At 58.5% G+C, this 27,324-nt stretch overlaps 11 protein-coding genes across 11 annotated transcripts; 6 read left to right on the forward strand and 5 right to left on the reverse strand.

The window, feature by feature from the left end:
• Positions 1 to 597: 597 nt before the first annotated feature.
• On the reverse strand, positions 598 to 1,819 carry THITE_2040718 (uncharacterized protein; the record flags this gene model as incomplete). Its single annotated transcript, XM_003649163.1, has 4 exons — positions 598 to 893; positions 989 to 1,462; positions 1,547 to 1,566; positions 1,635 to 1,819. The coding sequence occupies 4 exons, from the start codon at positions 1,817 to 1,819 to the stop codon at positions 598 to 600; spliced, it is 975 nt and encodes a 324-aa protein (XP_003649211.1).
• Positions 1,820 to 1,836: 17 nt separating this feature from the next.
• On the reverse strand, positions 1,837 to 4,238 carry THITE_2107631 (uncharacterized protein). Its single transcript, XM_003649164.1, has 8 exons — positions 4,160 to 4,238; positions 3,879 to 4,070; positions 3,788 to 3,823; positions 3,474 to 3,738; positions 3,338 to 3,418; positions 2,684 to 3,286; positions 2,102 to 2,567; positions 1,837 to 2,023 (listed from the first exon to the last, which is right to left on the reverse strand). The coding sequence occupies exons 1-7, from the start codon at positions 4,171 to 4,173 to the stop codon at positions 2,145 to 2,147; spliced, it is 1,614 nt and encodes a 537-aa protein (XP_003649212.1). The 5' UTR covers positions 4,174 to 4,238; the 3' UTR covers positions 1,837 to 2,023; positions 2,102 to 2,144.
• Positions 4,239 to 4,411: 173 nt separating this feature from the next.
• THITE_2107635 (uncharacterized protein) lies at positions 4,412 to 6,153 on the forward strand. Its single transcript, XM_003649165.1, has 4 exons — positions 4,412 to 4,818; positions 4,902 to 4,986; positions 5,101 to 5,824; positions 5,880 to 6,153. Exons 1-4 carry the CDS (start codon positions 4,674 to 4,676, stop codon positions 5,985 to 5,987), a joined length of 1,062 nt encoding a protein of 353 aa, XP_003649213.1. The 5' UTR covers positions 4,412 to 4,673; the 3' UTR covers positions 5,988 to 6,153.
• An 892-nt stretch (positions 6,154 to 7,045) lies between these two features.
• THITE_2107638 (uncharacterized protein) lies at positions 7,046 to 10,142 on the reverse strand. The gene is made up of 5 exons (XM_003649166.1): positions 9,901 to 10,142; positions 9,746 to 9,847; positions 9,312 to 9,686; positions 8,591 to 9,254; positions 7,046 to 8,535 (listed from the first exon to the last, which is right to left on the reverse strand). Exons 1-5 carry the CDS (start codon positions 10,009 to 10,011, stop codon positions 7,247 to 7,249), a joined length of 2,541 nt encoding a protein of 846 aa, XP_003649214.1. The 5' UTR covers positions 10,012 to 10,142; the 3' UTR covers positions 7,046 to 7,246.
• A 1,590-nt stretch (positions 10,143 to 11,732) lies between these two features.
• On the forward strand, positions 11,733 to 13,810 carry THITE_2107643 (uncharacterized protein). Its single transcript, XM_003649167.1, has 3 exons — positions 11,733 to 12,237; positions 12,298 to 12,724; positions 12,783 to 13,810. Exons 1-3 carry the CDS (start codon positions 12,062 to 12,064, stop codon positions 13,608 to 13,610), a joined length of 1,431 nt encoding a protein of 476 aa, XP_003649215.1. The 5' UTR covers positions 11,733 to 12,061; the 3' UTR covers positions 13,611 to 13,810.
• On the forward strand, positions 13,811 to 15,066 carry THITE_2107646 (uncharacterized protein). The gene is made up of 3 exons (XM_003649168.1): positions 13,811 to 14,297; positions 14,421 to 14,507; positions 14,639 to 15,066. Exons 1-3 carry the CDS (start codon positions 14,143 to 14,145, stop codon positions 14,754 to 14,756), a joined length of 360 nt encoding a protein of 119 aa, XP_003649216.1. The 5' UTR covers positions 13,811 to 14,142; the 3' UTR covers positions 14,757 to 15,066.
• Positions 15,067 to 15,193: 127 nt separating this feature from the next.
• On the reverse strand, positions 15,194 to 16,615 carry THITE_2039294 (uncharacterized protein; the record flags this gene model as incomplete). The annotated part of the gene is made up of 6 exons (XM_003649169.1): positions 15,194 to 15,779; positions 15,850 to 16,281; positions 16,334 to 16,358; positions 16,427 to 16,441; positions 16,500 to 16,528; positions 16,587 to 16,615. The coding sequence occupies 6 exons, from the start codon at positions 16,613 to 16,615 to the stop codon at positions 15,194 to 15,196; spliced, it is 1,116 nt and encodes a 371-aa protein (XP_003649217.1).
• Positions 16,616 to 16,899: 284 nt separating this feature from the next.
• THITE_2107652 (uncharacterized protein) lies at positions 16,900 to 18,801 on the forward strand. Its single transcript, XM_003649170.1, has 4 exons — positions 16,900 to 17,439; positions 17,511 to 17,834; positions 17,889 to 18,448; positions 18,547 to 18,801. Exons 1-3 carry the CDS (start codon positions 17,069 to 17,071, stop codon positions 18,385 to 18,387), a joined length of 1,194 nt encoding a protein of 397 aa, XP_003649218.1. The 5' UTR covers positions 16,900 to 17,068; the 3' UTR covers positions 18,388 to 18,448; positions 18,547 to 18,801.
• Positions 18,802 to 20,072: 1,271 nt separating this feature from the next.
• THITE_2152964 (uncharacterized protein) lies at positions 20,073 to 22,400 on the reverse strand (the record flags this gene model as incomplete). The annotated part of the gene is made up of 4 exons (XM_003649171.1): positions 22,227 to 22,400; positions 22,102 to 22,165; positions 21,420 to 22,071; positions 20,073 to 21,272 (listed from the first exon to the last, which is right to left on the reverse strand). Exons 1-4 carry the CDS (start codon positions 22,282 to 22,284, stop codon positions 20,073 to 20,075), a joined length of 1,974 nt encoding a protein of 657 aa, XP_003649219.1. The 5' UTR covers positions 22,285 to 22,400.
• A 1,094-nt stretch (positions 22,401 to 23,494) lies between these two features.
• On the forward strand, positions 23,495 to 23,757 carry THITE_2107655 (uncharacterized protein). The gene has a single exon (XM_003649172.1). It carries the CDS (start codon positions 23,507 to 23,509, stop codon positions 23,693 to 23,695), a length of 189 nt encoding a protein of 62 aa, XP_003649220.1. The 5' UTR covers positions 23,495 to 23,506; the 3' UTR covers positions 23,696 to 23,757.
• A 218-nt stretch (positions 23,758 to 23,975) lies between these two features.
• Positions 23,976 to 25,189, forward strand: THITE_165551 (uncharacterized protein; the record flags this gene model as incomplete). Its single annotated transcript, XM_003649173.1, has 1 exon — positions 23,976 to 25,189. A coding segment is annotated over exon 1 (1,042 nt), but the record flags the coding sequence as incomplete, so codon positions are not given.
• Positions 25,190 to 27,324: the final 2,135 nt, after the last annotated feature.

The raw sequence follows: 27,324 nt of genomic DNA on the forward strand, positions 1-27,324 counted from the left end.
AACTGGCCGAATACTGCGGTTGCGAGCAAAAGTTTCTGCCCCTTGTCGGGTACCGACCAGGATCAGCTTCCCGTAAGTTACGGTCAATTTCTCAGCAAGATCGCAGTGCAAAGTCATGTTTTGGCTCCACAAAACACGCTCATCCCCTGTAAATGCCCCGGCGAGAACCCAGCAAGGGGCAGTAACTTACCCATCACACCACAGTAAATCACTTTATCACGGACAACCCCGATGGTTCCCCGAAAGGCCAGAAGAGACATTCCGTTCCACAACGCGTTGAACTGGCCTCTGCACGGAATGAACGCGTGTTCATGGCTAACTGAGATCTGCGATTCCATCTGGCATTGCGAAGCAGCCCTGGCAGATTAGACGGGCACCCCGGTTGGTGATCAGTAGATGCAAGGGGCTGCCCGCGATTTCTTTTAGTGGGCACACAGAGCTCGCCAGCCATACGTCGAATTCCGCGCATCGCAATGCATGCTTTCCCGTGTGTGACGGACGCGTTATTCGCGCCAAGCGATGCTCACGCTTTGGCTGTGAGTCTCAGACATATCTCTCGCGACTCAGCGGGTCAATGGCATGCTGCACTGCGCTCCCTCAATGCCTGAACGCCCGGCACTCTCGCCTCCACCAGCCGACGAAGTCCTGCGTCGAGACATCGATGCCCAGCTCCTTCAGCGCCCTCGTGCTGAGGTGGCAGTCGTATGGCCGCTGAACGCTCGCATTGGGGTCGTTGCCCTCCGTATTGGGCTCGATGCGGTTGATCGGCACGCCCATGATCTCGCCGAACAGCTGGCAGATCTCGTACTTGGTGTACTTGTCCTCGCTCGAAAACTGGAGCACCCTCGGCAGCGCCGCCTTGTTATCCGCCTCCAGATACCGGACAGCGATATCTAGACCCATCCCAGCCCGTGTTAGTGAGCCACTCCCCCAACCCACGAGCCATACTGTCCAGTCAAGCTCGACAACACAACGCAACGCAACGTACCGTAGCAAACCCTCGCCACATCCTCCGTATTCGTAGGGTATCTCAGCGCCCAGTGGTCCATGGCCACTTTCTTGGCGCCCACCTCCTCACCCTGCCGCGCCGCCTTCATCACGACATCCATCAGCACATTCACCGCGCTCTCCGCGTTCTTCCCGTCCTCCACCTGCCCGTAAAGCACCGGCACCCTCAGCACCACCGCCCCGCCCTCCTTCCCCGCGGCCGCGAACGTCCCCAGCACGGCCCGCTCCCCATCCAGCTTTGTCTGCCCGTAGAGGTTCGTCGGCCCCGGCTCGGCGTCGGCCTCGTACGGCGCCTCGCCGGGCCGGCCGGGGAAGACGTAGTCCGTCGAGATGTAGATCAGCAGGGCCTCGCGCGCGGCGCACAGCGCGGCGAGCGCCCGCGAGGCCTCGACGTTGAGCGCGCGCGTGCCGGCGGGGTCCTGCTCGACCTTGTCGGGGAAGCGGTTCGCAGCGCCTAAGGCCTTTCTTGAGTTATTGCCCGGAGAAGGGAGAGGAGGAGGGAAGACAGGACGTGGGGAGGGGGGTTGGGGTCAATTACAGTGAATGACTACCTGTGGTCTTGCCACGACAGCGTTAGATGCGAGATATCCTATGCGTAAATGAGTTGGCTGAAACGTGCTGCGCACTTTTGTTCATCGAGGACTCTTTCGATCTCGGCCGTGTTGGACAGGTCAACCTTGAGGATGTTGAGGCCATCCGCACGGGAGAAGCCGGTGCCCTTGGCGGACCAGCCGTGGAAGGCGAATGCCTTGACCACCTGCCTGCCCAGCAAACCCGTGGCGCCGGTGACGAGAGCTGTTTTGCCGGTCATGGTTAACAGCGGGGTTGCTAGTCGGGTACTGGCGCTCAGTTGAGAGGAGAGTTGAATTTCCCACTGCGGGGGAGCTTTGGAGGAGTCCCACGACCGACGTCATCAATCGGCAGGAGCAAAGGGAAGGGTTAGGGTTTGTTATTGGCCGGAAGCGTCCTGCAAAGGCGGGTTCTGTCCATGGACATGGGGCCGCCGACAGCGGTTCTAGGGGGCATGGAAAGAATAGTTGGCATCAGTGACGATCTCTGCGATGATAACGCTGCTTCAATTCGCTGTACATACAGGATGCCCGCTATTTGCTACCCCCTGGCCTTCCACCGCTTACTCAATCCTCGTCGGCCAGCTTATCCGAAACTGTCTCCTTCGCGTTGTTGATGATCTTCTCGGGTGGCCGCGGGACAGCAACATCGACCGGCTCCGGGCTGCTCATTCCCGGGATCGGAGGGAGATTAGCGCTGGGATCACCCGGCACAGGAATCCGAATGTCTTCTGGTGAGCCCGGTATCGTCCTTGGATCGAGTCCCGGGATGTGGATGCGTTTGGCGTTGTTCTGGTACGCTGCGGGAATGATCTCAATGATCTCGTCTCGTGGGAACTTCAATTTTGGGATGTCCATGGTACTGCAGTGCATCAAGTATGAATACAGGACGCGCAACACGCTCTCATGGGCAATAATCAGGAGATCATTCTGCTCCCGCTCTAGTTCGAGGATGATCGGCTCCAATCGGACAGCAAGGTCATGATACGACTGTCACTAGTTAGCCCTACTGAAAAGAAGAGGTAGATAAAGAATGGAACAAGGCAAGAAAAAGGAACAAGAAGAAAGGTGGTGGGTAAGATGAGGGATAGCGGATGACTGCGTACCTCGGCGCGTGGGTAGCGATGGTGGTACGGATCCAGCTCGTGCTTCTTCACTTCCTCGGGATACAGGGCGCGAATCGCACGCTCCGACAGCTTCTCGCAAACCCCGGGGTTTATTTGGCTCATCTGGGACCGCTGCCGGACTTTGAATCCCATCCTTTTCAGCGGTTCGGCGGTCTGCATGGTGCGGAGGCGCGTGGATGTCCACACGGTCAGCGGTCGCAACGGCACGTCCGGGCCGCCCTGGGCAATGGAGGCCTGACGCTCTTGCTCTCGGTGTCGGAGGAGTGTTTCCGTCATCTTCTCTGCATACGCCATGCCTTCCTCGGAGAGAGGGGCATCAGCCTTATACGAATCTTCGTCCGTGGCGGGGCCGGCGCGGACAAAGAAGGTGGTCCGCGACTTGATATGAAGGTTGGTCAAGTAAAAGACGATTCTGTGAAACAGGTAGTTGAAGCTGACATTGTTGTAGTAGAAGGCTTGGCCGGCGTTGATCATCTTGACGAAGTTCAAATTTTCCTCCTCCATCGTCTCGAATACAGGGATCTTGGTCTCGATCCGCTTGAGGTAGAGACTCGCTGCCTCGTCCGGATCCATGCCATGGAACTTGGCCGGTTAGTCTTCCTCTGCCGCTCAATCTTGCCCGGAGTTACTTACATCTGGTGAGGATATCTTGACGTTGCGGGCATTTTCCTTCAGGATCTCCTGGTCATCGACATACGATTCGATGAACAGGGTCTGTGGCGTGCCATATTAGAGGGACGTCCTTGGGCTCGCACATCGAGGATCTCACCTGGACATCGTGCTTAGCGAATTCCTTTGCGAGGGCAATGCGCCCGCTCCGAGTGGGATTAACGGCGTCGTAGATGGCGACTTGGCCGTTCTCGTGATTCAACCAGGCATAGATATCTTCTCTGCACTTCTTGAGAATCTTCTGACGTAGCATCATGGAAGCCGGAGATGCATTGGGGTAGAAATAGTCCTCCGGAACATGGCCCCCTGGGACGGTAGCGCGGCGATAGTCGCCCAGGTGGAAGATGCGAGTCTTGACGCCAAGCCTGCCACGGGTGAGTGTCACGGCCTGGACGGAGCACGATCCAAACCTACCACGAGAGGTAGCGACCCATCGAGACGGAAATATGACTGCAACGGCTCGATCAGTCTCCAGCTGTGCAGCGGCAGTCCAAGATCTCCCTACGTCTTTCCCCGAGCCGGTAGGCCAACCATGACAATGGCAATTCTCCCCGAGTGAAACAGCCTCCCAGACATGGTGCTGTAGAGCTGGGCAGGGGCCAACTTGCCCTGATTGTCGGAAACATCGTGGATGCCGTCGATAAAAGTCGAACTCTTGCGACGGTACCGCGGCGCGTTGGCGGCGATCTCGGCGGTCCTGCAGCTGTCAGCGGCCTGTGCCTTCGGTCCCCGAGCCAAGTGTCGCGAGATGGTATGCTCGCCAAGCGAGCAGCAGAGCCCACGTACAGAAGTGTGTCCATCTTGACAATGGCCGTTGTAATCAAGCCTGGAAGGGTCGGGGCGGGGATGGTTCGGTATGAATCGGGCTTCTAAGTGTTATCGTAGCTTGCTATGGATTCTTATCAAATAACTACCGGGCCCACCTAGCATGAGCACGGTTACCTAATACGCAGCTAACTTCTCATTGACCCACCAGCAGTCAGGTGTCTTGCCGGTGCATGGGCCAGCCAGCTCCCACAGACTGGGCTGCTAGCCTGCCACTGTCCTGCCCGGCGCTATGGAAATTTTTGGCTGCAGCTCCTTTGAACCAGCGCAACCGGCGGCGACAGTTCAACCACGGCCCCAGCGTCCCGACATCAAAAGGCCGTTGCGTCGATCCAAACGGCAGGCATATCCATAGCGATCAGATCCGTCGCGTCTGGTTTTCCTGGGTTTCCTCTTTCGGCACTGTCGCTCCCTCTTCGGAGTCCTTTGGACGGACGCTTAGCAACTTTGCGCGACGGCCGCGACCGCTGTCACCATGACATCCGCTATCGACGCGCCATTGGCGTTTCTACGCAAAAACCCCGTGTTTTCCGGTCTCTCAGATATTTACAATGCCTTTCAAGAAAGGAGAGCGCGGTTGGGACTTCCAAACCCTGGCTTGGTCGAGAATATCGCCAAGGGTACGTCAGCGCGGAGGACTCGCTCGAGAGCATGCTGCTTCGGCAACGTGTCGCCGCTTGACCATCGCTAACCGAGTCCGTAGAGGTCCAGCGAGATGTTCTCACCACAAACTTGATGTTCTCCGGCCTGCGGGCCGACCTCACAAAGGCCTTCAGCTTCAACCCCTTGTACGTTCTATCGCCAGGCCAGCCCGCTCACACAAGGGTCGCCACGGTCGGAGTGGATGTGGTTGCCTGCCGTACCGCCCCGATAGCTGCTGCGAGGTGCTGATTCAAGTAAAGATTCCAAGTATCTCACCAGTTCGCGATGGGCGAGCGGCTGAGTCCTTACACCTTCGCCGCCTTGTACGGCACCAGCAAGGTGTTTGCCCAGGGCAACATCGATGACCAAGGCGCCTTGTCCGCGACGTTCAATTGGCGATGGAATAACGCCTTCATCACCAAGTCTCGGTTCCAGATCTCACCCGGCGCCACCGGTCAGGACATGGCCCAGTTCGAGAACGAGTACCAGGGCAACGATTTCACCGCCACCGTGAAGGCTCTGAACCCTTCGTTCCTTGAGGGGGGTTTGACTGGCATCTTCATCGGCCAGTACCTGCAGTCCGTCACACCCAAGCTTGCTTTGGGTCTAGAAGCTGTCTGGCAGCGTAGCGGTCTTACCCAGGGGCCGGACACTGCTGTCTCGTATGTTGCCCGGTACAAGTCGGACAACTTCATTGCGAGCGCGCAGCTGCAGGCCCAGGGCGCCCTCAACGCCTCGTATTGGCAGCGTTTGTCGGAGAAGGTCCAGGCTGGTGTCGACATGACGCTCTCTGTCGCTCCCAGTGGCGCCTTGATGGGCGGCCCTACGAAGGAGGGCATTACCACATTCGGCGCCAAGTACGACTTCAGGATGTCGACCTTCCGCGCCCAGATCGACTCAAAGGGCAAGCTGAGCTGTCTTCTGGAAAAGCGGGTTGCTGCTCCCGTTATGATGACGTTCGCCGCCGACGTGGACCATTTCTCGGTACGAGAGACACAACCCACCTGTGTCGGAAGTTCCAAACTGACCTCTCCCACAGAAACAAGCAAAGATCGGTGTCGGCATCTCCATCGAGGCTGGTGGCGAGGAGCTCCAAGACCAGCAGGACGCCACGGGCGCCCAGCCCCCGGCGAACATCCCCTTCTAAGTTGTGACGGGCAGCAGGCAGAACGACAATTGACGTCCCGGTTCTGCACTCACACGCCTTGCCTCGTCTCCGCTCTGCTCCGCTCCACCATATGTCCACACGAGGACCGACTAATCTAATAACACCCGGCGGCCGGTCAGCGACAGCATGAAGCCGAACCTTCCCATCCGTTGACGTCATGCTCGCTCTGACCTCTGTCCCATGTCTTTCCCCCCCCCCTTTCTGTGTTTCTATACATGATCACCGACCACTGCGGTCCACCGGCAGCCGTGACGATCTCGGCTCCCCAACATCGGGTTGGCTCCCCCCGTCTTGCATATCGGCTCCTGACGAACGATAGACATTCCCGGTCGGTGTTGCGAATGGTTCTTGGTCGGGCCCTGTTCGTTCCCTGCTCCCTGCCGGGTCGCTCGGGGAAGATGAAAGGAAAAATTCAAATGAAATTTGTACCATAGAGTTTTTGTGTGTGTCATGGGGGCGGGGAGTGAGATAGAAGGGAAAATGCGGCCTTATCCCTTTTGGCGTCGGAAGAAGCCCGTTTGTAGGCTGAGCCGGGTTGCGTTGAGGTGCGGAGAGGGAGTCTGAGACGTTTGCCTTTCTGTTTCACGCGGCCGCGGCGTTGTTGAATCCGGCGGTGGCCGCGCTGTAGATATATCTGTGGCATTGAGGCGGTGTGTAAAATAGCATGTGCATGGTTGGTTTATGGGAGCGTCTTCGCAGCAAGCTTGGTCCGGTTACTATCATCCTCCGGGATCGGCCATGGTCGATATCACTCAACTCCTCGACTGTCGGGTTTATGAGGGGCACTCACCCATCTTGAATGGTGCAGGTATGGATATCAACCCGACGTACTTCATGCTCGCTCATTGCTACTCGACAGTCACCAACTCTCTGCAGCCCCCGTTGCTGCCTCCGCGACGGCATTGGACCTTTCTTGTGATCCTGAGGGTTGCGGGAGCTGCCTCACATCCCAGCCATTGTACATGCCTTTTGACATCCCTCCCATGCTGCTTCATGCTGTCCTTGGTATCACTGATATCATGCAAACCCACCAGCCATCCAACCAGTATGCTTTCCTGTTTTGCCAGCGCTTCCCGTTTCCCGATGTGTCAGCCAGAACAGCCTTTGCGCCAGCGTTTGAGGATAATTGAAAAGAAAAAGAGAGCATGCGTGCCGTGTCCTGGAATGAAACCCTCAGAACCAAATGCTTCCCACTCAATGATAATCCAACAATGCTGTGACCTCGTTCGCGCAGCCGCTCACATGACCACGCATTCGCGGTCTGGGACGCCATTTTTGCCAGACTCCTTGGCTGCTTTGCCCTTCCCTTTGTCTTTGTCCTTCTTTTCATCCCTGTCGCGGCTCTTGGACTTGGTGCGGTCCTTGTCCCTTCCCTTGTCCTTTTTCTGGTGGTGGTGGTGTTGATGGGGCCCGAGGAGCTCCTCCTCCTTGTCCTTTCCATTCGATTCCTCTCCATCGACAGTCGGGCCCTGCTCGTTGGTTGATGTCTCGGAGCTGGAGACGCCGTTCGCGCCGTTGGAGCTATCTCTGCTCTGGCGTCCAAACCCGAACCTTGACATGGTAAGGCTGATTCTGCCCTCTCCGACCTGGCTCGAGGGCCGAGATTTGCTGGCGCCTGTCTTGAACTTGGCCGCTGCCCTGGAGAGGCGTGCTGCCGCTGTCTCTTCCTGAGGGGTGACCGCCGGAGAGACGGACTCAGTGTTTGTGACGGGATTGGCAATTACCGGCTCCGAGAAGGCGATGCTAGCACGCCGGGAGACGTTTGCCTTCATGGTCAGAGCGGACGGGTCGTCATCAAAACTGAATCGTGGCGGTCGGTCGGTCTCGGAACTGGGGCGGAGATGCGGGCCAGAATGAGCCAGAGTCGTCGCTGAGTCAAAATAAGCGCTAGTTGATTTTGAGAGGGTGCCGCCGTGGTCGGACGGCGCCCCGACGCTCGGTGTTCCGGGAACGTTGGTAGCTGATTCAAGGTACGACGGCGGCTCGGTGACAGAGCCGTCGGTTGATGCAGTCGTTACATCTACCATGGGCACGATTTGGTAGATCAACACATATGGCATTTCCTCTTGCCGTCGAAGACACTGCTGGATATCGTCGACGGTTTCGACCCGCTTTTCAATGGCCAAGTCGTCGAACTTGACCCATTGTGCTTCTTCGTAGTCAGGAGGGGGATCGTGGTCGTGTCTCCGATTGTCCGTCAGGAGCTTGGGCGCGACCCGAGCATAGGCGACATAATGTCCACTGTGAAGAGAGTCGCCTCGGTGGCAGATCGCCGACTGCAAAACTAACTTGTAGCCTTGACTCAGACCGTTCGGATTCTGTTCTTCCGCCTTCGGATCATCAACGACCATGAAATGAGGGAGGCGAAGACTGTCGGGAATATCGATGAAGGTGTTTTGCCGGATAGGAACACCCTGTTCTGTCATCGTGTACCTCTTCAAGCAGATGGCCACGACGGGGCGTTGATTGAAATGCCGAGCAAGCTCTACGTCGTTGCTCGGCGCCTTGTTCAAGGTGGCATTCCATGCTGATAAAGACATTTAGCCTCAAGTACTGTAGGTTGGGGAAGGGGGAACACCGACGTATCAATCGGTAGAACTGCCAGGCTGGAATAGTGACGGCCTTGACCACCGACGAACCAGTACGTTTAGCTCGCTCAAGCAGACTCCTGGTTTCCGCGTCCGTAGACTTTGCTGTCGAGTGGCCTTCTCCCTTCACCACAAACCGTTGGATGATACTGGTCGACCTGGTCCGGGAGCTTGAAGGGCCTTCGGAGATCAAGGGGTCTGGACTAGATACCGACACTGGTGACTGCACGACGCCTCCGTGAGTCGTCCATCGCCGTTGCAGCCGAGTGTGCTCGGCCTCCTCACCCGGCGGCTCCTCGGAGACGAGTCGAATTGTGCTGGAAGGGCTTAGGGTCGGCCTGTCGACAGGCGTCTTTTCCTCCACACTGTCCCGGAGAACATCGACCTTGTTGTTAAAGTACTCTTCCAAGCAATCCTCAAGCTTGATCCCCTTCCCATCGGGGTCGGGAGGCACAGCGAGGTTCAGACACCTCTCGTGGACGACCTTGTGGTCGTCGGCGTCTCCCTTGCCTTGGTGGAAGAGATCGACTTGGAGGGCGAGCAGCGGCAGCTGCAATGCGTCAGCGATAAAGGCAAAAGCTTCGGACGTGTCCTGCTGCTCAAGGAGCGCGGCCTCTTTCCAGCCACAATCGGCTAGGGCCTGCTGTATATGTTCCATCTGTGACGATATGGTCAGCCTGGGAGGGCGGCAGGACGGCGGCAGGGTGCGTCGTACCATATCAGTGTGGATCAGCTTCCCACTCCTGAGCATGTTCACCCATAGTCTGAGCAAAGCGGCCAACTTCCTCTGAGGCTCACTTTCCAAGTCATTCTGCAGCATCGACTCGAAAGCTGTGAGATGGGCGAACATAGCAAACAGTAATGAATCCAGATAGCAGGTAACGTTCCCCCTGTTTTCGGCGCCGAGCATCTCCACGTTCGGGTCATAGGGTTGGATTATTCCCGAGAAGGCTTGTTGCTGGAGTTGAAGAAGCTCGACCGCTTTGTCGGTGTCGCCGGCGGCGAAGTTGGAGCGGAGGGCAACTCGGATGATGTCCTTGGAGATTTCGTGGTAGTTGAGCTCTGTGAGCCTCTTGGCTATGGCTTCGACCTGTTTAGCACCTTTAGCATGGCGACGCGACCATCGGCCAGGGTTCTTCCGCAGTCTACCTTTGCCGCCTCCTTCTCCTCTTCTTCCTTCTCCTTCTGGGCCTGCTTCGCGGAGTCGGGTTTGAAGATGGAGAGCCACGAGTCGGCGGTCAGGGGCCGTGCCTGAGGGGGCTGTCAGCGATCGTTATGGTGGTGCAACGACGTAGTCTCCGCACCTTGGCGCCGGACTCGGAGGACCTGTTGCGACGATGGCCGCCATTCTTTTCCCTCACACTCCGGAACTTCTTGGGAACCATGAGCGAGCTGGCCGCCTTGACGACCTCCATTGCTTCCTGGAGCGCCGCAGATCTGGTCCGAAACTAATATAGGATAGGCAAGCTAAAACCGGGAGGCTCTGCGTGGATACTGCGACATCGTCTAAATGTTGACTTGTCGCGTTGCGCGATGCTGTGATGGAGAGCCGGAAGACGGGAGGCTGGGGCTATGACTATTAAGACAAACAGGTGAATTGCTGACGAGAAGCCACGTCTTCGGCAGTCGCTGTACGTGGCAATGGAAGCTTCTGGGTGATGGTGGTTGCTGGTGGTCATGAGTGAAGTTGGGGGAGGGAGGTACTTGTGGAGTGGGGGGCAGTGGGAGAGGGGAACCCTGGCCACTGTTAAGTTAAAGGCAGAACGTGCAGCCAACAACTTGAAGAGGAAGGAGGGGCCCGAAGACGTGGGCTGCTAGGGTCCCCGCCACGCGAAGCCGGAGCAGCACTTGATTCACGGATGATTTCCTCGCTTCCCTCGTTTAACTATCACTGTATCAGGGGCCTGCTGCAGCCCCCGGTGGGCGGCTGAGGTGTGGGAGATCGCTGCAAGCTCCCTGCCTATCGGGACGGCGTCCTGCGACACGCCACCGACACCGTCACATCGACAGCCTGCAAGGTAATATACCAAGCACACACGAGATCCTACCTGAGTACGTTACGTTACCTTAGGCGCCAACTTACAATGAAATTACAGATGAAGCGGCTTGAGGCAGCCGACAGTCATGGAAGTTCATGTCTGAGCAAGCCTTGACTCTCTGTCGCAACATCAGAACTATCCTTCGAAGTACGACGACCATGAAGCTCGCCCAACTGCGTGAGTTTTTGCCCTACCCAGTGGTAAGGAAGCTAGAGCCAACCTCTCGTGTACTACTTGGCTTACTCGTGCGTAATATTGAAGGTTACGTGACAGCCTGGTGCGCTGAATCCCCGATGTGACGGACCCTCGCCCCACCTTGTTCCGCCCCACGTCAACCTCTCCTTGGTTGCGTGTGCAGCCTGTCGTGGGCATGAGAACGGGAGCGGCTGACAGCTGACGTCTTCAATGACGTGTAGGGCTGACGACGATACTATTGAGAAAATCTTGAAGCCTGCGGCAGGCGGATCGCTGACACTTATTTCCCAGAGATCAGTTTGGAAACTGTGCTCATGTTCCTACTACCGTCTTAGAACGTTGGCGGTTGAGACGGCACGGTCGTCCCAGTTATGGGCCGTGCGGATCGCTTGATCCGCCGCCCATGGGCCTGCTCCCAGAATCTTAATACAGAGGCCGGGTCAAGGCCGGACCTGGGCATAGATGCATCCTCGCAGACAGACGCATCTGAGGGATTGATAAATATAGGACGTATGCATCCTACTGCAACCACCTGATTGCGGCGGTTACTCGCATGGGGCTATTCCATTGCCCATTCTGCTTCTGGCCAAGCGGACCGCACCAGGTGCCTACCTAGGTCACGCATCGATCTCTCGTCGCTCTGTGAGGCGATCTGCTGACGAGCTGGCAGCCGTTCCTCATTTGGTTTTGACTCACCTACGCAGGCACCTAGATAGGTGCCTGTAGCAAAGCATCTGTGGCTCCCAGACTCTATCAACCCTTGCAGGCCTTCATGCCGTTCCCTCCCCTGAAGACAGCCACCTCGCGCGAAACCAACCAGGGAAACTTCCGCAAGCCGCTGCTAGCCGTAAATGGTGTAGGTGACTTTGCGCACTCGCTGCTCCCGTCCGCCGGCCTCGAGTCCCCGGGCCGGGGGCTTGGTCGAGCCACCTCCGCGTTTTGGTCAGCCACTGAACCCACCAGAAGCTTGGCACTCCGCCCAGCTCGCCCCACTAAAGCCGGGACGGACCTCGGCATACAGGGTAGAGCGTACCGAATGGGAGCTTGAACCTCGCTTGTTGTTAAAGGCATCTTAAACCATTGATTCGACTTCAACGGAGTCTCTACATTTTCCTTCACACGGGTGCTCCGTACACTGTCTACTCCGAAGTAAACTTCCCTTAATCTAGAATTATACCCGAACTACACTCCATCACCTGAACCTAGCGCTTCACACAAGAGAGCATCAAAGATGTCGGCTCAGATCCCAATTGCTGTAGGTGCTTCCATGTGTGACCCCGCATTGGCTTTCAGTCATCCGCTAATTGAGACCTATCTTGCTTGCTTGCAGGTCCGCGATCGGGTGAGCGAGCGGGCTAAGAAGGCGTTGGACACTGTGGCCAAATTCGTCGAGGAGGACTGTATCCCGTAAGCCAAAGCTCGCCTCTTCCAGCCGTTCAAGATCCTTGGGGTCTGATGTACGTCCAGTGCCGATGCCGTCTTTGAGGCCCAGATTGGCGTTGGCGACGCGAGGTGGAACTCGCACCCGCCAATCCTCGAGGATCTCAAGAAGAAGGCCCGTTCTCTGGGTTTGTGGAACATGTTCCTGCCCAAGGGCCACTACAAGGAGTCGCCGGGCTTCACGAACCTTGAGTATGGCCTGATGGCCGAGTGGTTGGGCAAGTCGAGGGTAGCCCCCGAGGCGGTCAACTGCGCCGCCCCGGACACGGGCAACATGGAAGTGCTGGCCAAGTACGGCAACGAGGCGCAAAAGGCCAAGTGGCTGAAGCCGCTGATGGAAGGCGAGATCCGCTCGGCCTTCCTGATGACAGAGCCGCAGATTGCTTCGTCCGATGCTCGCAACATTGAGATGAAGATTGAGAGGGACGGGGACCATTACGTCTTGAACGGGCAGGTTTGATTCCGAGATTGTCCCCGGAGCTTCCTCGCCACGTACCTGACTTAGTTCGCAGAAATGGTGGTCAAGCGGTGCTGGCGATCCGCGGTGTAAGGTGTACATCGTCATGGGCAAGACCGACCCTCAGAACAAGGACCCCTACCGACAGCAGTCGGTGATCATCGTGCCGGCCGACACCGAAGGCATCACCATTCACCGCATGCTCTCGGTCTACGGCTACGATGACGCGCCGCATGGCCACGGCCACATCAGCTTTCACAACGTCCGCGTGCCAGCGAGCAATCTGGTGCTCGGTGAGGGCCGCGGCTTCGAGATCATCCAAGGCCGGCTGGGCCCCGGCCGGATCCACCACGCGATGCGGACGATTGGCGCGGCCGAGCGGGCGCTGGAGTGGATGCTCATGCGCATCAACGACCCCAAGAAGACGACTTTCGGCAAGCAGCTGCGCGAGCACGGCGTCATCCTGGAGTGGGTCGCCAAGTCGCGCATTGAGATCGACGCAGCGCGCCTGATCGTGCTCAACGCCGCCATCAAGATGGATGAGCAAGGGCCCAAGGCCGCCCTCACGGAAATTGCCCAGGCCAAGGTGCTTGTCCCGCAGACTGCGCTGACCGTCATTGACCGTGCGGTGCAGTCCTTTGGTGGAGCGGGCGTAAGCCAGGATACCCCGCTGGCCAACATGTGGGCAGGGATCCGGACGCTGAGACTTGCCGACGGACCCGACGAGGTGCACCTGCAGCAGATGGGCAGGAATGAGAACCGGCGCGGCAAGGCGGTCGCGGCGAAGATTGCTGCGCAGAAGGCAAAGACTGAGCAGCTCATGAAGCAGTACGGCGCGACGCGCTCCGAGATTGGGTCCAACATCAAGCGGTCCAATCTCTAGGTTGCTCCATTTCCGGCATGCCCGACCTGGTTACCTGGTTGTTATGGTGTAAACTTAACGCAGCTCTTAACGTTGCGCTGTTTGAGCACTTCAAGCTTTCCTTGTCCACGTTGACTCACTCGATTGAGGTTGCTGGGGTCAAAGGTTCCATTTCTGGGAATCAAAAAGGAAGCTAGCTGACAGGGTGTTTGGGACATGTGGGTCCAGAACATTTGACTATCAGGTGGTTAATTATGCCGTTGCCCGGCCAATGGTGCCTGAACGGGAAGTGTGTTGACCTTTTTTTTTGCACAAGGCACTGAATCCAGCATTCCTGCAGTCAATTTAAGTCTAAACCACCCCTCCTCGTGACTTCACTCCGGTTGCTCCTGCAAGCACACAAGCCTCGGCACTTGGCGCTTAGCACGATAGCCAACCCACGACTTCTTGCTGTTGGACCTGCTTGCTTCTTTGCATCCCACCCGCGCACTGCCATCGCGTTGCGCACGAGATCGAGCCTAGACTCAGAACGAGACCAGGAAAGGCGACCACAATGTCCTCCAACGTCCTCGCGGCCAGAGACGTGAACACGTCGATGCCGGCCCAGCAGCCCTCAGCTGGCACCGAGACCAAGGCGGATGCCAAGCCCGACGTTATGAGCATGGAGTACCACCGCCAGGTCTTCCAGTCTAAGATGCAGCAGGGCGAGTACGTTGTTGCCCGCCTACCTCACCCCATACCTGGCCTGCCTAGGTACCTCCGCTGCCAAGCGAAAAGAGACTGCCACGAGCCAGCATGCTGACTCTTCCTTCTGTCGCACCCTCCGCCCAGGAACAAGACGTACATCTCCCCCTCGGACAACATCATGAGCCCCTGCACCGCCAAGCTGAGCGCCTTCCGCAACAAGCAGGTCGGCAAGTACGTTGAGCCCCTCCTCCTCCCCTCGCCGACCCTCGCCTACCCTCGCCGCCTCTCTTCCTCCTCTCCACCACACACGGTGAGCTCGGCACAAGGGGGTGCTGGCTAACAAGGTGCTTGCTGTTTTGCAGGGTCAAGCCGAAGTCGCTCTTTGCCCAGGCCTCGGCTAAGAAACTCGGGGCCGGGAGCGGTGCCAGCGGTGCGGCCGCGCTCGGGAACAAGGCTGAAAACAACCCCTTCGCCAACTGAGCGTGCTCGCCCTCCATACCTCTGTTCGACTGGGTTACGGATATGAGCCTGCCTGTCTTATGATACCTGTGCTTTGGCGGCGGTCTGTGGTTCGGTTCTACCATCTTGTATTTTTGTTTCCTGCTTCCACGTAGAGCGATGCGTGGTCTGTTGGGAGAGGGAGGGAAGGGAAGGGTTGGCTGGGCTGGGATTGGGCGTTTGGGCAATCACGTCTCTTTGCGTTGATTTCTGTGTTGTGGCGATGCCAATAGGGGGCTCTTTGTATTGCCAAGGGTAAAGGGTGAGGGCTGATAACGACTGGTTATGACGAGGCACGAGGCACGCACAGACATGTACACAAAGAATGCAGAACACGCTATTACGGGGACTCCTGATGCACGCCAAAGCACCGCCGCAAGTCGTGACCGGCGCCCAATGGTCTCTTCTATTCGCAAAGACTACGCCTTCCACCCGCTGACAATGTAAACCACGTCCTCGTCCGCCACAACATGGCCTAGCCCTACCCGCTGCGGGATATGCCTCGCGCTCGCGCCCCAGACCAGCGCGTACTTGAACGTGTCCTTGAGCGACCTGTGGATGCGGTCGCACACGTCCTCGATGGTGCTGTTGTTCCGGACGATCAGCGCCTCGTTGAAGTCCGGATCGACACCCTTGCGCTTCGTGTATATCCGTATCAGGTTCAGCTCCTTCCAGCACCGGTCGATGACGTCCTGGATGCCCAGGTCCAGCTCGCAGCTCATGACCACCGTGTGCGGCTCGCGGGCCAGTTTGTCGAGATAGTCGAGCGACACGCTGTCAATCTTGTTGTAGACGTACAGGCACTTGATGTACTTGCGGTGGTCCTTCATGATGACATCGATCAAGTCGTCGACGGTGCAGTTTTCGTCGCGGACGAGCACTTCGCAGTTCAGAAGCTTGTAGTCGCGCAGGATGTTCATGATCATCTTCTCGTCGAGGCCTTTGGGCGGGGACTGGAAGGTGATTTTCATGCCGCCTGCCTTTTTTGGCTTGAGATAGATGTTTCTGTTGTAGCTTTGTCAGAGAGGATGGCGCGCCGAGGGTTGTTCCCAGATTCTCAGGGGCTCAGACGTACGGAGGTTCGCGGTTCAGCCGAATGCCTACAGCTTCTAGCTCGGCTTCCAACAGTGCCCTCTGCTCAGCACTCTTGGTCGCGTCGAGGACCATGAGAATGAGATCGCTGGTCTTTGCCGCCGAGATAACCTGCCGCCCTCTGCCCTTGCCTTCTGCGGCACCTTCGATGATTCCCGGCAAGTCGAGCAGCTGAATTTCGGCGCCACCGTACTCGAGAACGCCAGGAATGGCAGTGAGTGTTGTGAACGCATACGAGGCGACCTCGGACTTCGTTTTCGTGACCTTGGACAAGAAAGTCGACTTGCCCACCGAGGGGAAACCGACTAGTGCTATCCGGGCATCGCCGCTTTTGCTCACATCAAAACCGGTGCCGCCACCACCGCCCGAGCCCGGCCCTGGTTCTAAGAGTTGGGCACGGAGCCGCGCAAGCTTTCTACCATTATTCAGGATGCGGCATTCAGAGGGAGCGCTAAGCCCTTACTCACCCCTTTAGGAGACCCAGATGATATTCTGGCCGGAGGCATCAGCAACAAGGCTCAATCAGATCGTCCGGGTTCAAGCAGGGGTCGACCACGTACCGGTTGCCTTATTCTCTGCACTATGTGTCAGTCCAAAGACACTGATCCGGAACTATAACACGGTGGAGCAAACTTTGAGTCCTCCTCATCTCCTCCTCAATCCTGCCGCTGGTCAGCCCAAGCATCGACATATCGATACGCCTCAGCGGCCAAGTCTTACTTCTTGATCTTGTCCGTTATGTTCACCATTTTGAATTGTTGGTGTGCTAGGTGCCACGTGAATCTCTTTCAATCGTGTGAGATAAAAAAAAAATGAGGAAAACAAGACAAATCTCCAAGCAACAGAGTTGTCGGGTTGAGCGACTTGGACGGCAGCTGGATGCTAATCTAATTGGGAGCATTGAACCCCACGTTGTGAAGGCGGCAGAATTTCGGGGGGGGCGCGGGGCACTCAGCGTAGGACATTCACCGCCTTCAAGCCCATGCCATGCCAAGACCCAAGTGTGGAGCCGCCAAGGTTCAGTTAACGTTACCCCGGCCGCCAGAAAGTCCGAGCTGTAGTTAGTCGCAGCATCATCGCAAACAGCCCTCTGTCAAGAAACCCGTCGTCGCCACTTCACACCGTCAATATCCCCACCCTGCAGTTCCCCCCACGCGAACGATTCGAGAGAAGACTGGAGGAGAATCCCCTTGCAATACAGGATGGCAGAAGTCGAGGTCAGGCCAGACACGGCTATCGAGGTTCCCGGCGAGGCGCAAGAGCTCGCGCTCGCAACCACGAGCCAGGAGGTTGCGCCCCCAACAGAGAAAAAGGTCAAGAAGATCATTCGGCGGAAAAAGCGCCCGGCGCGTCCGCAGATCGATCCAGCCCTCGTCAAGTCGGAACCACCGCCGCAGACTGGCACAGTATTCAACATCTGGTACAACAAGTGGGCGGGCGGAGACCGCGAGGACAAATACCTGTCGCAGACGCACGCCAAGGGAAGATGCAATGTCGCTCTGGACTCGGGGTACACGCGCGCCGACTCCAGGCCCGGGTCATATTTCTGCTTGTTTTTTGCCAGGGGGATATGGTACGTTGGGTCCCCGCCATCAACTTCATGCTGGAGCTTGCTGACAGTTTTCCGTGCGCGCGCGAGTGTAGCCCCAAAGGCCAGGACTGCGAGTATCTACACCGCTTGCCGGGCATTCACGACATCTTCAACCCCAATGTCGACTGCTTCGGGCGCGACAAGTTTAGCGACTACCGCGACGATATGGGCGGTGTCGGTAGTTTCACCCGCCAGAACCGCACGATCTACATCGGCAGAATCCATGTGACGGACGATATCGAAGAGATAGTGGCGCGGCACTTCGCCGAGTGGGGGCAGATCGAGCGCATTCGCGTGCTCAATAACCGGGGTGTCGCCTTTGTGACGTACACGAACGAGGCGAATGCGCAGTTTGCGAAGGAGGCGATGGCTCATCAGTAGGTTTGAGCGCAGGCGCTGACCTGAAAGTGCTTGGCTAACTCGAGTTGCAGATCTCTTGACCATAACGAGATCCTGAACGTTCGCTGGGCGACGGCCGATCCGAACCCGATGGCGCAGAAACGGGAGGCGAGACGAATCGAGGAGCAGGCTGCCGAGGCCATCCGGAAGGCATTGCCGGCCGAGTTTGTTGCCGAGATTGAGGGCAAGGACCCCGAGGCTCGGAAACGGCGCAAGCTGGAAAGCAGTTACGGCCTCGAGGGGTACGAGGCACCCGATGCGGTGCACTTTGCGCGGGGGCCAAACGCGGTTAACCCTAGAGGCCGAGAGGGTTATGCGCTTGAGCACGAGCAGCGGCTGATGATTGAAGCTGGGGAAGCTCAGACGGCGGAGGCGCCTGCCCAGGAGCAGGACCAGCCCCAGGCAGGGGGGATCCTCTCGAGCAGCACCCTGGCCGCTCTGCAGACAGCCCAGGTGGCTGTCGCCTCAAAACCAAAGGCGACGCCCCCATCTGGGCCATTAGTAGCGTATGACAGCGACGACAGCGATTAGAAGGAGGGAACGTCGTCCTGGGCCGGCCCCAAGTGGTAAAGCCCGGGTTCTGTATGTACATGTATGTACAACGTTGAGATACCACCGAATAGACCAGCTCGACATCATTCAGCTGTTAAATATTCTCGAATATAACACCTCATGCCTGCCCACCCACAGATCCATGACCGGCACGTTCTGCCCCGCCTCCTCCACCGGCGTCTCCCACTCCCTCTCGATCACGGCGGTAATCAGCCCCTGCACCGTCCCGCTCGCCAGCGTCTTCTGCGCCTGGTACGGCCCGAACACGCCGGCCCGCACCGCCGCCGACACCAGCGCCTTGACGTGTCCCAGCATGAACACGTACGCGGTCTGCTCCAGGCTCAGCCCGACCAGCGCGCACACGGCGCCGAACAGCGGCGCCAGATGTGCCGCGACCGCCGGCGGTTCGGGTTCGGGCTCGGGCTCGGGTTCCTCATCCCCTGCGCCGCCCATCCTGCCGCTGCCACGGCCACCACCGCGGCGGCTGGAACTTACACCTGTTGTCATTGTCGCTGTCGTTGTCACCGCCGCATTCGAATTCGAACTCGCCGAACTCCTCAGCAGCGCCGCGAACTCCCTCAGCGCATCCGCAGCCCCGTTCCCACCTCCATTTCCATTTCCACTTCCACTTCCACTTCCCTCTACCACCCCGGCGAACGACCGCTCCCAGATGGACAGCAGGGCGCGGCCCTGGGCGACGGACGCGCGGCGGCCGACGGCGCACGGGAGGCTGGCATCGAGCAGGTCGTCGAGCGCGGCGAGGCGGGCCGGCGAGGGGTCGCGGTGGGCGGCCAGCGCGAAGGGCAGGGCCGTGGCCGCGTAGGAGGAGAGGGAGAGCGGGAGGAAGGCGGCGAAGGATGGTTGTTGCTGATTAGGGGTCTGGGACTGGTTCTGGGTCTTGGTGTGGTGGGCCAGGTAGCTTTCCAGGCCGGAGGAGAAGGCGAAGCTGCCGAGGGGAAGGGCCGAGTCGGAGAGGAGGAGGAGGAAGTGCGTTGATGAGGGGAGGGCGGTGCGAAGGGGGCCTGGTTAGGGCGTTAGCAGCCGGTTTGTAGTATTCACGAGGCGCAGGCCCGCTTATACTGAAGGGCTGAGACTAACTCGACGGAGGCTGGTGACTGCCGGCGGGTGGTGGTGAAGCGCGGGAGTCGGCCGCGAGTTGGCGGCGCCAGGCCTTAGCTTTTGACAGTCGACGCTCTAGGTCGGCGATTTCATCTTCTAGCTCGCTGGCGTTGCACGGCTCTGGTTCATCTGAGGTGTCCATTTTTTTCCTATTTGAGTCAGTGCTCGCATGCTCACTCAACTCAGTTGAAGATTGAGGATTGAGTGCCCCTCGTGAGTGATCGAGTTGCTGATAAGCTTATCTCCCCCGGTGCCCTTCATTACGTTCTCGTAGTTGACCATCAAATACGCAGTACAGTACCACAATGCTCTTCCTTCCTACAACACTCAATCCCGGAGACCACATCCCGAACTCCAACCCGACCGACCCAAGCGTACTTGTACTTGGTAAGAAATCATATTCCAACACCATGCCCGGTCCCAAGTAACCATGATGATGCGCCCTCGCCCCGCCCCACCGGGGAGAAAACAGATATGCAACAAATGCTCTGCCCACAGTAACCCAACATTGACCAACGCCGTAAGAAAAAAACAGGCGCTGCTCATCACGGATCCGAGTTCTCCTTGTCCCGCAGGAGTTTCAGCTGCATCGCCCGCTCCGCCTTCTTGCGCTGAAGCCGGGCAATGGCGGCCGCCTTGCGGTGCGCGGGGAGAGCAGCCCGTGAAGCGCTCATAGTACTCCAAACAGCGCTAGTCTGGCCATCTGTGCCGGCGGCGACGTGTGCGTGGTCGCCTTGTGCGAGATCGCCGTCCGGTGATCTCGCGGCCTCCCGCGAGAGCGGCCGTGTCGGCAGCTTCTTCGCCTGCTGCTGACGCTCCGAGGACGTTGCTCTGGCGCGCCTCTCGCGCGTCTCCGCGATGAGTGCATCGAGCGTCGGCTTTTCCGCTGAGGTCACTTCCCGAGTCGCCCGTGACAGCCGGTCGGTCCGGGTGCGATGCGGTGGATCGTCGCGGAGGTGGGCGGATCGCCCGCTCGACGCCGAACTCTGGCTGTCTTGCAGGTTCCCGCGCTCGCCGAAGACGCCGGAGGCAGGCAGCGCTTTGGTGCCAGACTCGGCCTCGAGCCTCTCCCTAAGAGCTCGGGATTGCGCAAGCGTCCTGTCCTCAAAAGATGCACGCCTGCTGACCTCTGCGCCGCGCTTCTCCCTCTGCCTGGTCTGAGCTCGGTTTGCTGCGGCGGTCAGACTGTCTCGGCTGGAGTCCAGCTTCATTTCCTCGAGCTCTTTGCGCCGCTGCGCCGTCCCGTTGTCTACTTGTTCCAGGGATTTGAGTGCGCTGCCCTTTTCGTCAAAGCTCTTTGCCCGGGTAGATCGACTCGGCCGCCTTGGCTCGGTTCCGACTCTCCTGAGTGATTCGATCTCCTCTTCGAGTTCCAAAATCTTCTCGTTCTTCTTTTCCAGAACCTGCTGGGCTTCGAGATACCGAGCTTTGGCATCGTCCTTCAACTTTTCGTAGAGACCCTTGGAGTCCCCCAGCTTCTGTTCCAGGTCCCGGACCCGCGCAGCGGTCTGAGACAGTTCACTAGTGAGTTTGCGGTTCTCCTCGGCAAGCTTGCTCGCGCGCTGCTCGGCATATTTCAGCTCCGAGCTCAGTCGGTCTCGTTCCTCTTGGAGCTTGTCAAGCTCGCGAATCTGTGACCTCGCGCGCCTCAATTCCCGCTGCGCTTCCATTAGGGTTCGCTGTGTCCGAGGGGACGCTGTTCGCTGTTGCCGTTGGTGTCCGTCGCCTGCTTCGTCGATATTTTTCTGGAGCAGGGATTCTAGCTCCTCCACTTTCTTCTTGTATTCCGCCGCAAGGGCCGTTTGTTTATCGAGCTCGTCCATCAAGACGGGGTCGCCATCTTCTCCCTTTTTCCTGGCAGTCGATGCTGCCTGGCGGGTCAGCTCGGCTACTTTCTGCTCCATCGCCTTGACCTTCTCCTGCTCTGCCTTGAGTTTTTGGCTCAGCTCGACTGCCTCGGCATCCTTCATCTTCGCGTAAGACTTGGCGAGATGCTTGTACTTGACAAGCTTCTCCATCTCAACCTTAGCGTCGCGGTGGTAAGTCTCGAAGTACGACTTCCAGTATTTGCCGGAGCGGGAGTGTGGTTCGTTGAGATCGATGGTGATATCCATGTCCGCTTCAAATTCCGAGTTGTCATCCACTTCCTCCCATACGTCCTCGGGCTCTCCGGCCGCGGAAGCCGAGTCCTTCTCGTCCGCCTTCCCGGTCTCCTTCGCGTTGCCTTTCCGCGAGTTCTCCATGGCCTGCTGCAGTCTAGTCTTCGGTCGAGCCGTTCCACCATCCTGGCCGCGTTCGATCCATGGACTGGGGAACTTGCCGGGGCACTCGTCCGGTAAACCGGAGGTGCTCGCTTTCGCTGCCCCGCCGGAGCCTTGCTTCACGTCTTGATCGAACGAGACACGCTTCCGACGCGCTGTGCCGGTGCCGGGTGTGAGGAGTATCCCCGTCGTTTTCACCGGCGACTTCGCCGTAGGTTGTGCTAGATTGGGTTTCTGCTGGGTTGTTGTGTCGTCCGTGGTCTTCGACGCAGGCCGGCGGTCTCTGGGCGCGGGGGTGCCGAACAACGCAGACCGCAATGCGCGGACGGCAAATACAGGAGCCGGCGTGTCGGGGAGGTCAATTTGAGTGGTATCATCTGCAGCTGTCAGAGTCCAATGCCCAACAGCCAGGTAGCGAAGACGTGGGCGCAAGCGCACCTGACGCGGGCGCGTCGCGCGCGCTGTCCGAGTTGCGCTTTAGCGCCCAGCTGATCATGGTGAATTGTAGACTGCAGTCAGGGACGATACTAGTTCCGTGGCGATCGTCAATCTACGTGTCTGTGGGCTGGTCTGTTGTGTTGAGGCAGTCTACCGGGCCTGCTGCGGCGCCGTCGTGGCTTGTTCGTTGAAGGCGACTGTTTACTTGATTGCCAGATTCAGCCAGCGAAGACCAGATGAGCGCGTCGCATCGGCCGCAAGAAAGTGGGGTGGTCACACTGAGGTCCATAGACAGTAAAAGTTAAATTGAGATACGGTATTACGTACGGAGTACTTCCGCAGCTTATGTAAGGTAGTGCACACATGCATATGGAGGTCCGGCCTTACATCATTCTCTAAAAGAGGGGCCCTGCTTATCTCAGCCCTCAGACCTCTTTCATTGCGTTCTCTGTTTTCCCGGCCTACGGCCGGGGGTGGTCCGTGCCCAGGCCTACCAAGACGTAATGCCATACTAGTTTGTATATAACACTGTCCGCTAGCCCATTCTAGAACCTGGCCCACTTTTTATAGAGAACGCCTTTGAAAGAGGTCTAAGAGTAAAATTCCGGATCTAGCCAAGTTTATACACACTTTTATATAGGAGTGTCACGGCACGTGCGCGAACCGCTGTCGAGTAGGAGCCGGCACAGTTCCAAGACGGAGTGAGCACCTGGAACCCAGAAGCTTGTATCTATGACGTGCGACATGACGCATGTGCTCGGAGCCTGGGAACCATAGCTAAAAGGGTGGGCAGTCGCCCACCGAGGCGGAGAAAGATTCCTGATCCTCTAAGGATCAGCCTCTGATCACAATAGGAGACGTATTCAGACAGTGTCGCCTTGGAGACTGCAATTACTCGCCCTGGTCACTGCTGTGGTACTGTTGTACTCCTCTGTTTGAGGCATCTCACCAGTAGCACTCGAAGACTCCTGTTACAAGGAGCTCTGAAAATCCAACTTGATTACTCGCAAATATCTCAACTACTACGAATCGTATTACGAAAGCAACTACTGTCTGAAGATCGCTATTGACAGGCGATTCCAATAAGCCTATTTTTATATATTGAAATAGTGCAAAACCTCTACACCAACCTACTCTACCACACCTAGGACCAGGCGCGCAAGATAGCTCCCAAAGGAATGTAGTATCCCTCTAGACGGATAAAGATAGTATATATCAAATAGTAGGAAGGATATCTCCTAAGAGGAAAATATATAGCTTAGGCGTATCTAGTAGGTGTCATGCCCCGGAGCCACCCTAACCCGCGGGACCCGCCTCGGCACCCGGCACAGCCCTCGGAACGCGCCTCGGCACCTGGCACAACCCTCGGCCCGACCACCTCGCCCTGCATCCGGCACCCGGCGCAGCCTGGCCAACCACAGGGCACCACGCAGGTCATCTGCGTGCGCCACCAGGGCGCACGTCAGTAGCCCAGATCACGCGAGCCACCCGGAGGAGCGATCGGAGGGGCACAGAGCTGAGCGAAGTGCGGGGCATCAGGCTGAGCAAGTGCGGGGAACTGAGACATTGGGTCGGCAGCAGAGCGGATTGGGCGCACTCAGGGAGCTATGCAGGCGCCACAGGATGGCCCAGGAAAGGATCTGCGAGCTCAGGAATGGAGGCTGGCCGATGCGGAGGAAGATCGAGGGCCAGGATGGGAGAAATAAGGAGGATGGAACCCACAGGCAGTGGGAGAGGCCAGCGTTCAATGCAACCACCCGCAACCCCCCTACCTGTAGCTACCCTGTAGCGCGTGCTCTGCTTGTGCCTTGCTCGTACTCCGTCACTTCAACGTATACCCCCTTCCTTCTGGGAGCCCCCGCTCCTGACAAGTTGAACGCTCTTATCCCACCTCAGGGAGTTGAACCGGCGGAGACGAGCCATGGCCCAGACCCGCGCCCGCGCTGCGCTCGAGCAGAGCCCTGCACCCTCGCAATCTCAGGCACTTTCCACCGATCCGACCTCTTCGTACACCCTCTCCGCACCGCCTGCGCCTGACGCCACCATGGGCGAGAGCTCCCAGCACGCCCAGATTGATCTGAACGGCTCCCGTGCAGCGCCTATCGACCCCCTGCTCTCCACCCAGGAGCGCGACCTTGCTGAGGAAGAGCGCCGTCTGAGCGCTGAGATCGCTCTCGAGCGCCGCCGTCAAGCTATCCTCCAACTGCGAGCTCAGCATGCGCAGCTCCTGCGCCAGAATGCCCAGCTTGCGCATGTTGCCGAGGGCGCCACCTCTTCGAATTCCGACCCTCTTGCCGCCCAGACCGCCAATACCACCGTGCCGGCTGCATCTGTTGCCGCGCCTGCGCCCGCACCCGCTCCTGCACCTGCTCCTGCGCCTGTTGCCGCGCCTGAGGCTGCGCCCGTGGCCGCTGCGCCTGCGCCCGCACCTGTGGCCGCACCTGTGGCCGCGTCTGTTGCCATCGATGCCCCTCCGCCCGCTGCCAATCCTGAGTTCAGCGCTCCTATTGCGCCCTCGCCGATCCTTCCCAGCGCTGCGGGAGCTCCCCTCTGGCGTGCCGCTGGCTTGAACCACCCCACGTACAGCGGCAAGGATGCTTCTTCGCTTCGGGCCTTCCTGTACGACTGCCGCACCAACTTCCAGCTCATGGGCTACTCGCTCGATGGTAGCGACTGCGTTGCGTACGCGGCAAGCTGCCTCCGAGGCCCGCCCAAGAACGCCTGGGTGAAGTATGTCCAGGAGCAGGAGGCCGATCCTAACTTTCGTCTCTCGGCCATCACCTGGGGCGAGTTCGTTGCGTTCCTTCAAAACGAACTATCTGATCCCGATTCGCGCGCCTTCAGTGCGGCCTCGGAGCTTGAGCGCCTCGCACAGCGCGAAGACGAGACCGTCCCGGAGTTCGTTGAACGGTTCACCAGCGTAATCGCCGACATGCCTTCGAAGTGGGATGAACCCACCCGCATAGTCACCCTCCTGCCGAAGTTCCGCCCAGAGATCAGCTTCATCCTCAACTGCTCCCCCCAGTTACCCGCTACGTTCCAGCAGCTCGTGAGCTTCGCCCGCCGTATCGAGCATAGTCAGCGCATTGCCGGCACCTCTCGCTATCGCCCTCGCTCGTCAAACAACGCCCCCACGGCTCCGCAGCCGCCGCGCCCTGTTAACGTCCCGCCCGCGCCCTTCCAGCGCCCCGTTCGATGCTTCACCTGCGGCAGGGAGGGCCATCGCTACGCCAACTGCCCCGAGAACCGCCCTCCTGCCCAGCCTGCCCCGCCTTCTGCCCCGCCTGTTCAGCCTGTTCCGCCTGCGGCTGCGCCCACCCAGCTTCCTCCTGCGCAGCCCGCACCCCAGCAACCCGCCCCAGATGCTGCCACGGCACCCGCTGCTGCGCCCAAGTCGCGCCCAGTTTGCTACACCTGCAACGAAGTTGGCCACATCTCCACATTCTGCCCCAAGGCCATCTGCCGTCGTTGCGGGCGTACAGGTCACACCGCTGTTCGTTGCCCGGAGCCTCTGAACCCGAACGCCCAGAATAACCCGAACCTTGCTCCGCTCGGGCGCGACCGCAGCGCCAACGCCGCCTAGGAACTCGGGGGGCCCAGGTCGTCTCGGATCGAGAGCACTGTCCTCGTGCGCTTGGATAAGAATTGGAAGCCTGCGGTAGCAATGCTAGATACTGGGTCGGATTACAACATGATCAGTCGCAGCTTTCTAGCTGAGCACTCGCAGTTGACCAAGTTCATTCAGTGCCCTGGATTTGCCGCTGTTGGCAATGTGCCTGTTCTGACGTACGGCGTGTGCCCCCTGCATGTTCGCATCACCGACCACCTTGGATACTCCCAGACCTGCCTGCTGCGCTTCGTGGTCGCAGATATCGAGCCATTCACAATCCTCTTGGGCCAGACTTGGATGGAGATGGCCGAGCCATTCTTCAACTACCACGAAAAGACTTGGACTTACCCGAACTCGAAGCGCCACCTTGGCTTGCAAGTTGAGCCCAAGCAGGATTGGAGCGATAATGCTTTCCTTGTTGCCGCGCTTGTGCCAGTCACCGACCCAGCCGAACCGCCCGACCCAGCCAACCCAGACGACCCAGCCGAAGAAGACTCGCCCACCGTTGGCTTGCAACCTGCTACTCCCGAGCTCCCGGAAGTGTATGAGGCCTACCGAGACCTCTTCTCCACTGCGGATCGACCTCCCCTGCCTCGCCACACTGCGCTTGAGCACCGCATCGATCTCGAAGACGGTGCGACTGCGCCATGGGGGCCGATCTACCCTCTCAGCGAGAAGGAATTGGAAACCCTGCGCAAGTGGCTCGCGGAGGCTCTGGAGAAGCAGTGGATCCGACCTTCCACCAGTCCCGCAGGCGCGCCCATTCTGTTCGTTCCGAAGAAGGGAGGCGAATTGCGCCTCGTTGTCGACTATCGTGCGCTCAATCACATCACCCGCAAGAACCGCGCTCCCATTCCTCTGATCGGCGAGATCCTCGATCGCCTGTCTTCCGCGAAGATCTACACCAAGCTCGATTTGAAGGATGCGTACTATCGGATCCGGCTGCGCGAGGGCGACGAGTGGAAGACCGCCTTTCGCACGCGTTACGGCCACTTCGAGTTTGTTGTGATGCCGATGGGCCTGGCTAACGCACCCGCAACCTTCCAGACTTACATCAACCATGCCCTCTCTGGCCTTGTTGATGTCACCTGCATCGTGTATTTGGATGACATACTGATCTTTAGCAACGACGAAGCTGAGCACGAGCGGCATGTGCGCGAAGTTTTGGAACGGTTGCGAAAAGCCGACCTCTACGTCAACCTTCCCAAGTGCCGGTTCCATGTGCGCGAAGTCGAATTCCTCGGGTTCATTGTCACCCCGGAGGGCATCAAGATGGAACCATCGCGCGTTGAAGCCATTGCGCAGTGGCCGCTACCTCGCAGCGCTCACGACATCCAGGTGTTCCTTGGGTTCACTGGCTTCTACCGCAGGTTCATTCGCAACTACTCGAAGATCTGCGCCCCCCTGACCGACCTACTCCGAGGCAATCGCACCTTTGAGATGACACATGATGCGATCGATGCGTTCCACGAGCTACAGCGCAGATTC

Source organism: Thermothielavioides terrestris, chromosome 1, assembly GCF_000226115.1.
Source record: "Thermothielavioides terrestris NRRL 8126 chromosome 1, complete sequence".
Taxonomy (NCBI): domain Eukaryota; kingdom Fungi; phylum Ascomycota; class Sordariomycetes; order Sordariales; family Chaetomiaceae; genus Thermothielavioides; species Thermothielavioides terrestris.

What these genes read in the sequence shown, in the direction of transcription:
- THITE_2107631 (XM_003649164.1), bottom strand. An exon ending in CTACCGGCTCGGGGAAAGAC is followed by an intron (nt 3,824 to 3,878) that starts GTAGGGAGATCT and finishes GAGCCGTTGCAG; the next exon opens with TCATATTTCCGTCTCGATGG. An exon ending in ATGGGTCGCTACCTCTCGTG is followed by an intron (nt 3,739 to 3,787) that starts GTAGGTTTGGAT and finishes CACCCGTGGCAG; the next exon opens with GCTTGGCGTCAAGACTCGCA.
- THITE_2107635 (XM_003649165.1), top strand. Translation starts at nt 4,674, where the DNA reads ATGACATCCGCTATCGACGCGCCATTGGCGTTTCTACGCAAAAACCCC. An exon ending in GGTCGAGAATATCGCCAAGG is followed by an intron (nt 4,819 to 4,901) that starts GTACGTCAGCGC and finishes CCGAGTCCGTAG; the next exon opens with AGGTCCAGCGAGATGTTCTC. An exon ending in GCCTTCAGCTTCAACCCCTT is followed by an intron (nt 4,987 to 5,100) that starts GTACGTTCTATC and finishes ATTCAAGTAAAG; the next exon opens with ATTCCAAGTATCTCACCAGT.
- THITE_2107638 (XM_003649166.1), bottom strand. Translation starts at nt 10,011, where the DNA reads ATGGAGGTCGTCAAGGCGGCCAGCTCGCTCATGGTTCCCAAGAAGTTC. An exon ending in CCTCCGAGTCCGGCGCCAAG is followed by an intron (nt 9,848 to 9,900) that starts GTGCGGAGACTA and finishes CAGCCCCCTCAG; the next exon opens with GCACGGCCCCTGACCGCCGA. An exon ending in AGCTGATCCACACTGATATG is followed by an intron (nt 9,255 to 9,311) that starts GTACGACGCACC and finishes ATATCGTCACAG; the next exon opens with ATGGAACATATACAGCAGGC.
- THITE_2107643 (XM_003649167.1), top strand. Translation starts at nt 12,062, where the DNA reads ATGTCGGCTCAGATCCCAATTGCTGTAGGTGCTTCCATGTGTGACCCC. An exon ending in GTCGAGGAGGACTGTATCCC is followed by an intron (nt 12,238 to 12,297) that starts GTAAGCCAAAGC and finishes ATGTACGTCCAG; the next exon opens with TGCCGATGCCGTCTTTGAGG. An exon ending in ATTACGTCTTGAACGGGCAG is followed by an intron (nt 12,725 to 12,782) that starts GTTTGATTCCGA and finishes CTTAGTTCGCAG; the next exon opens with AAATGGTGGTCAAGCGGTGC.
- THITE_2107646 (XM_003649168.1), top strand. Translation starts at nt 14,143, where the DNA reads ATGTCCTCCAACGTCCTCGCGGCCAGAGACGTGAACACGTCGATGCCG. An exon ending in TCTAAGATGCAGCAGGGCGA is followed by an intron (nt 14,298 to 14,420) that starts GTACGTTGTTGC and finishes CCCTCCGCCCAG; the next exon opens with GAACAAGACGTACATCTCCC. An exon ending in CGCAACAAGCAGGTCGGCAA is followed by an intron (nt 14,508 to 14,638) that starts GTACGTTGAGCC and finishes GCTGTTTTGCAG; the next exon opens with GGTCAAGCCGAAGTCGCTCT.
- THITE_2107652 (XM_003649170.1), top strand. Translation starts at nt 17,069, where the DNA reads ATGGCAGAAGTCGAGGTCAGGCCAGACACGGCTATCGAGGTTCCCGGC. An exon ending in TTTTTTGCCAGGGGGATATG is followed by an intron (nt 17,440 to 17,510) that starts GTACGTTGGGTC and finishes GCGCGAGTGTAG; the next exon opens with CCCCAAAGGCCAGGACTGCG. An exon ending in AAGGAGGCGATGGCTCATCA is followed by an intron (nt 17,835 to 17,888) that starts GTAGGTTTGAGC and finishes CTCGAGTTGCAG; the next exon opens with ATCTCTTGACCATAACGAGA.
- THITE_2107655 (XM_003649172.1), top strand. Translation starts at nt 23,507, where the DNA reads ATGCCCCGGAGCCACCCTAACCCGCGGGACCCGCCTCGGCACCCGGCA.